Here is a 7,191-nt window from a genome sequence, read left to right as displayed (position 1 = left end):
CTCAAAGTGCTGGGATTACAGGAGTGAGCCACTACACCTGGTCTTTTTGTTTGTTTGTTTGTTTGTTTGAGACAGTCTCACTCCAGTCACCCAGGCTGGAGTACAGTGGCATGATCTCAGCTCACTGCAACCTCTGCTTCCCAAATTCAAGCAATTCTCCTGCCTCAGCCTCCCGAGTAGCTGGGATTACAGGCGTGTGCCACCACGCCCAGCTAATTTTTGTATTTTTAGTTGAAACGGAGTTTCACCATGTTGGTCAGGCTAGTCTCAAACTCCTGACCCCGTGATCCACCTGCCTGGGCCTCTTACAGCTGTGAGCCACCATGCCCAGCCAGGTATATATATTTATGGGATACATAAGATGTTTTGACACAGGCATGCAATGCATAATAATCACATCATAGAAAATGGGGTATCTATCTTCTCACTTAGTTTTTGTGTTACAAATAATCCAATTATACTTTTATTTTCAAATGTACGATGAAATTATTGACTATAGTCAACCTGTTGTACTGTCAAATACCAGGCCTTATTAATTCATTGTAACTGTTTTTTTAACCATTAACTTTCCCCACCTCCCACCCTCCCCCACTACCTTTCCCAGCCTCTGGTAACCATCCTTCTACTATATATCTCTGTGGGTTCAATTGTTTTGGGTTTTAGATCCTGTGGCCCCTTTGACCATGCAGATCATGGCCTATTCATTTTCACACCTAGATAGGAGCCTGTGCAGTGCCTGGCCAAGAGCAAGCATAATTGTGTGCAGATAGAGGAATAAATAACAGAGCAGCAACTGTGTCTGTCTGGATTGTCTTTTCTATCTTAGTGGGAATCAATCAACACTGCTTTTCTTCAAAAACCCAGAGGAGGGGATGGGACTTTTAGTGGGGACAGAGGGTAGATGGGCAAGATGAACACACCAAACCCTTTATATGGGGTGGTGGAAAGAGTATAAGGAAGGAAAGTGAAGAAGAACCAAAGAGAAACCATGATTGTTAACATTTTTCACCTGGAAAAGGGACAGGATATTTTCTTTTTCCTCTGCCTCATCCTCCCTCATGCATTATGTGGCCTCTTGGTCTTAGGATTCAGAGCACAGGCTAATGTGATTGAAGTTGAAATTTGTGAGTTAAATAGGGTTCAGTGATCTAGCTGGAAAGTATCCCTGCCCTTGAAGAGACGTTTCTGTGGTCCCACACTACTCACTTAGGCATAATGCCCAGAGAGTGACTAAAGCTGCACAGTAAACTAATGGTAAAGTTCCATTTAATGGAAATTGGTGAAAGCTTTCAGGATCAAATGATAAACTCTGTCTCTTTCTTTCCCTCAGGAAAATGGCAGACGGTTTTTCGGTAAGTGTTTCATGCCTGTTTTCTTACCCTCAATCAACTCCACATGGTTGAGGGTTGGGGATTTTGTTTTTACCATGACTTTTCCTTTTCACTCTCCCACTGCGTGGCTTTCCCTGGAATCATTTGTCCAATGAGAGCTTGCGAGCTGGAGCCTTGTTTTTCCAGCAGTAGATTTGGGAAGAAAGCCAGGCAGATCAAGGCCTGGGATACACTCACAGTAATCCTTTCCCCAAAAGGCCCCAGGCAGAAGGGAATGGACTCTGACGGCAGGAGCTGAGAAATCCCGAGTAGAGGGAAACGCGATACAGTCTGGGCATCCTGATGTCTGTGATTGCTTTCCTCATGGTGATTAAAAAGTATGAGCTGTAAATAGGGGAGTGTTAGCTCCTGACTTGAGCTAATTATGAAAATGCAGCCCTCCCTGATCTGAGATGTTGGGAGGCAAGAATAAAGTGAAAAAGCATGCATAATCCCAATATCTAGTTTTAGTCTTTGAAACTCAAAACTATTAATAAGTGGAAAAAGTTTATTGATATGCATGTAATGCCTTCACTATATTCCTCTCCTTCCTAGATCACATATTCCTGTTTTCCTGAAAATTTTGCTTTTGAGAATGCTTTCTGTCCTGTAATTGCGTATGTCTTTCTTTCCAGCTCAATGATGCATTAACTGGTAACCCAAACCCTCAAGGATGGCCTGGGCAGTGGGGGAACCAGGGGGCAGGGGCCTACCCAGGGGCCTCCTATCCTGGGGCTCACCCCGGACAGGCACCCCCAGGCGCCTACCCTGGACAGGGACCCCCAGGCGCCTACCCTGGACAGGGACCCCCAGGCGCCTACCCTGGACAGGGGCCTCCAGGCGCCTACCCTGGAGCACCTGGAGCTTATCCCGGAGCACCTGCACCTGGAGCCTACCCAGGGCCACCCAGCGGGCCTGGGGCCTACCCGCCTCCTGGACAGCCAAGTGCTCCTGGAGCCTACCCTGCTGCTGGCCCCTATGGCGCCCCCGCTGGGCCACTGGTGAGATGGCATTCCTCCTTTCACGTACTTGACATGCAGAGGGCTTCAGGGAGACCCTGAGCTTTAAACCTGTGGCTTAGAGCCACTATTCAAGGGCCAGCCATGGGTGTGTGTTGCTAGTCGAAAAATTAAGTGTTCATATTGAGTTTATTGTGTGTGGTTAGTATGAACAGAAGGTGATGCATATTTTGAAGGCATTGATAAAGCTGCTTATGAATATAAATCAAGATTGTTGTAATGGAGAACATGTTGGTTATTAACAAATGCTTAGTACATGTCAATAGTATGCATCTATACGGATGATCTCATTTAACCCCGTCACCACCTTATAAGACATTGTTAATAACCCCATTTTACACATGGGGAAATGGGACAATAGAGAAGTGATATAATCTGTCCAAGATCTTTGAGTAAACATGTAGAGGCAACAGGGTAATCTGGTTTTGAAAAAACTTCTAAAGATAATTTTGTGATCTAAAGGTTGAATTTTCGTGCAAATTGAAATGTTTTAGCAAGTGAATTCTAAATGTAAAACATAATTCTGTGGGGGATCCAGATGCATCTCAGCCACAGGATCCTTCCTTTCCAGATTCATAATCTAGTTGGATGATAAAACATATAATAAATTTGAGGAAAGAGCTAAGTAACAGTGTGTGATTAGAGCATTTCAGAACTATGCAGAAGATGACACAGGGAGCACTGTCACCTTTTAGGTCAGTTTACAGTAGAAAGACTTGGGGGAGTGGGTGGCATTGAGTTGGGCCTAGACTAGAGATGGTGTCAGTTGCAGAGACAGGGGGACATGAAGGCTGTGGAAAGGAACAGGTAGATGTAAGAGAGATTACAGAGGAAGAACCCTAGAATCTACTGATTATGTCTTAGGAGTCACAGATGACTCTGACTTTTCAAAGCAGACCAAGTAGAGCCATCAGCAAAGCTTTAGCCCAAACTGGAAGCTCATTAAGGGGAACTGATGGGGGAGGAGGCAGAGGAGACCATTCCAGTTCACACTTGTTGAATTTGAGGCACTAGTAACAAATCCAAGTAGGAGGAAGTACAGGGCTAGTACACAGCAGGCCTAGAAAGAAAAGATTTGGATAAGCTGGGTGTGGTGGCTTCTGCTTGTAATCCCAACACTTTGGGAACTGAGGCAGAAGGATGGGTTAAATCCAAGAGGTCGAGGCTGCAGTGAGCTATGATGGCGCTACTGCACTCCATCACTTACAACAGAGACCCGGATTTTTGAGACCCAGTAAAAAAAAAAAAAAAAAAAGCGATAAACCCGGGGAGAACCCTTAAAAAGGGAAAGAAAAGAGACCATAATAAATAGAGCTTTGGGGATATTCACAGAATCTCAAATGTAGATGGTCAATAAACGTTTGTGGAATGAACCTCACAGTATTAACTAAACAGTGTACACTGTAGAAATATTGAGTATCTGCCATGTGCAAAGCACTCTGCTGGAGCCATGTGAGTACAGAGCATATGAGAACCCACAGGCCCAGAATGTGGCATGATGTTTGCACCCAGGAAGCAGAATAACCACAGTGAAGCATGTTACGTGACAGGGCCTTATGAGTGATACAAAATGTTAATGTTGATCACAAGATCTAGCTTAAGCCTTTCCAAAAAATAGTCAACATGAATGAGTGCAGATTGGGATGGCCGTAGTGAGACTTATTGATGGTTTTATTTTCAGTTATTATTTGTGCACGTAGGGAGCCTTATCCTTTGGACCCTGGGCAAAGTGGCCTGAGAGTCTGGACAGATGACAATATACTAGAGTTATGTTTTTCACACATATTAATAGTGATGGAACTTTAGCAAAATCATTTTCTTTCCCCAAAGAAACATGCTCCTAATTGACACATATGTACTTGTTCATTCCCAGGTTGTGCCTTATAACCTGACTTTTCCTGGAGGAGTCATGCCTCGCATGCTGATAACAATTCAGGGCATGGTGAAGCCCAATGCAAACAGGTAAGGAGAGCAAAAGTAAGCCTACCCTATTTGTAGATTGGTTTTTGAATAAAGAATGGCCTATTTTGAATTGTTTTTTCTTGCCCTGTCCTATGGTGCTATTTTGAATTTTAGGAAGATTTTAAAAACTACATATTTAGAATCTTGGCTATATTGTCATATATGATTATCCCATAAATCCATATGTATTCCCACATAATTTTGCTAAACATCAGGGCACTAATAGTACATGGTAATGCACCTTATTCTATAGTTTGATATGTATTATATCAGCTAATCTTCATGGTTGAAGGCAGGATAAAGAATATTGCTCTTTTTATAGCCAAAACTGAGGCTCAGGTTCTACAGATGATCAGTGGCAGCCCTGGGAACCTGTCTTTTTAGTTGATACTATTTGCTTACAGGTTTGGAGATTCCACAAGTTAAAAATGTCATCAAAATAAATCAGCCTTTGCTATTGGAAGTGGTTTGATTAAGGCAGACTAGGATAGGGTGAGGCTTTATTTAGGAAAATACATGCTTAATTGTAGCTGTACTGGGCCACTTGGCCCTGGTTGTCACCACTGGTTATGTAGTACTTACATATCATACAAAAAAGCTGGCCCTGTCCTGAAGCCATCCAGGATGCCTGCCCCTGAGGTTAGTGGAACCGTATTTCTAGGTCTTATGGACAGTACCCATATGGTACAAATTCAAGCCATGTACACAGGTTTGTGTAAGAATCCATAAATAGTCTCAGTGTCTGTCACCTTGCTCCACATCCTGTCATCAAGAGATGGACTCTGCTTCTGATCTGATAATTTTACATTCAAATGCTCATCCACACCACCTCAGCCAGCCTCCTCTGTTTCTGCAATGGTAGTCACTACCCTAAGCCAACTTGTCTTTCCACACAGCCCAGACAATTTCTGTAAGCACAGAACTTCCCCGCACAATGAGTGTCTCATAGCAAATTACAAAATATATACATCCTCTGCCTATGTCCTTATCCGTATTCCCTCCTAACGTAACACAGAACCCAGCACACCTTATCCTGTGCACACAGCACTCATGATTTATTAATATTTGCTCTCCTCCTCCCACAACCCTTAACACACACTGAATACCCAGTGTAGTATCCTTGTCTTATTAGAGTCATTTCACTGGAAAGTTTAGTTCTAATAATACTAGAGATGTAGATTGAGACTGGCAGATCAAAACTAATTTTGGCTGAAATGGCTAATGGTAGTAAACTAAAAAAACTGTTGCTTAGTCCTGCAAATTCTGTATGAGGAACTGCATAGAAAAAAAGTGTGCTTAAGGTGACAGAGATGACAATGTCTACCTTTCCAATGCAGAGGAAATAGAGTCATATATTTAGTCAAATACAAATTCTACTGCTATTTTTTTCCTTACAAATGTAAGCACTGGAAGATCATTTGTGGTTGAATGTGACTGTTACTGGGTGAATCAAAATAAACAGAGAATCTTTGTTAGCTGGTTCAGAGTGCAGACCTGGCTTTAAAATAAGTACACATAATAAGAACACATGCTGATGATTCTGATGCTACTGCTCTATAGAGCATACTTTGAGAAACTCAGGGATGGGGTTAGTCAGAGGACTGGTGTTGGCATTAATATCCAGGAAGAAGGAACAGGGTCAAAAAGTTAAACTAGCAATTTCATTAGTTCCAGCTCACATCATAGAATGTTTAACATATTTTCTGTCAAGACTTTACAACTTAACAACAAGATACTGAATATTAACTACATTAGCTCATTCATGTTATTTCAGAGGAACTAGGACTTCTGGTTAATTATGAGGAAGCCAGTATTTGGTGGCTGTTAACTACATAGCTGGCTTGCCTTTATCAGGTATTGAAAGCAACCTGGAAGACCAGGAAACAGATAACCATTATCTATAGTAAGGCATAAAGTATCCTCAGAGTTGCTCTGTAAGAAAACTTCAAAGGGTTTTCATGAGTCTGTAAAGAGGGCATTACAGATGAATGGAAATATGATCAAAGACAATGAGGCAAAAAAATTCAACACATATTGCTTACCTTTAGATTTTATGGTAGTACATAGAATATTGGGCCTAGGATGCTTTCCAGTTTGAACCCATTCTGATTTATTTGCTTTCCATTCAGAAAAATTTCCTAGGTACTGTATTATGAAGTTATTTGCTTTTTAGAAAATTATATGTTCTTCATTTGGTACAAATGTACAGCTTTAATCATTTTAATAACTGGTCTTTGGTTTAAAACAGATTTACTTTAGATTTCAAGAAAGGGAATGATGTTGCCTTCCACTTTAACCCACGCTTTAATGAGAACAACAGGAGAGTCATCGTTTGCAATACAATGCTGGATAATAACTGGGGAAGGGAAGAAAGACAGTCAGTTTTCCCATTTGAAAGTGGGAAACCATTCAAAGTAAGTTATTGCAACTATTTCATATTGATAATGTGTATTTCTCATGAGGAATCACTCTAAAACCACAAAACACTTGAAATGAGTTTTTATCACCTGTCCTAAGATATGCCCAGCCAGTGCATCTTCTCCCTGCCCAGGGGACTAGGCTCAGCAGGCTGAGAACATGGCCAGGAGTGGCACACTCCCCAGTTCCTTGCAGACACCTCGTAATCATCACTGCTGCCACCCCTCTGAGTTTAAGTCTTTCTAAAAATGAAAAGAATATAATTTTTAACAAAAAAGGCAAAGTGTCTTTATGGTACAGGTGTACTGGACTTTGTTGCTTAAAACAACATAGTTGGCATAGAGATCAAAACTAAATGTTTTTAATTCTAAAATTAATGTCTTATAAAAAGTTTGTGTTTTTTTTTTTTTTTTTTTTTTTTT

At 41.5% G+C, this 7,191-nt stretch overlaps 1 protein-coding gene across 1 annotated transcript in view; it reads left to right on the top strand.

Annotated features, from left to right (window-relative positions):
• Positions 1-7,191, top strand: part of LGALS3 (galectin 3) — a 14,986-nt gene that overhangs the window by 4,921 nt on the left and 2,874 nt on the right. Inside the window, exons 2-5 of the mRNA XM_017515816.2 lie at positions 1,331-1,352; positions 2,006-2,371; positions 4,263-4,351; positions 6,600-6,765. Coding sequence (XP_017371305.1) covers positions 1,335-1,352; positions 2,006-2,371; positions 4,263-4,351; positions 6,600-6,765 — 639 coding nt within the window. The 5' untranslated portion in view covers positions 1,331-1,334. The remainder of the gene's footprint in view (positions 1-1,330; positions 1,353-2,005; positions 2,372-4,262; positions 4,352-6,599; positions 6,766-7,191) is intronic.

The sequence above is a fragment of the Cebus imitator genome, unplaced genomic scaffold (assembly GCF_001604975.1).
Source record: "Cebus imitator isolate Cc_AM_T3 unplaced genomic scaffold, Cebus_imitator-1.0 Scaffold560, whole genome shotgun sequence".
Taxonomy (NCBI): Eukaryota; Metazoa; Chordata; class Mammalia; order Primates; family Cebidae; genus Cebus; species Cebus imitator.
This window is presented reverse-complemented; position numbering and strand designations above follow the sequence as displayed.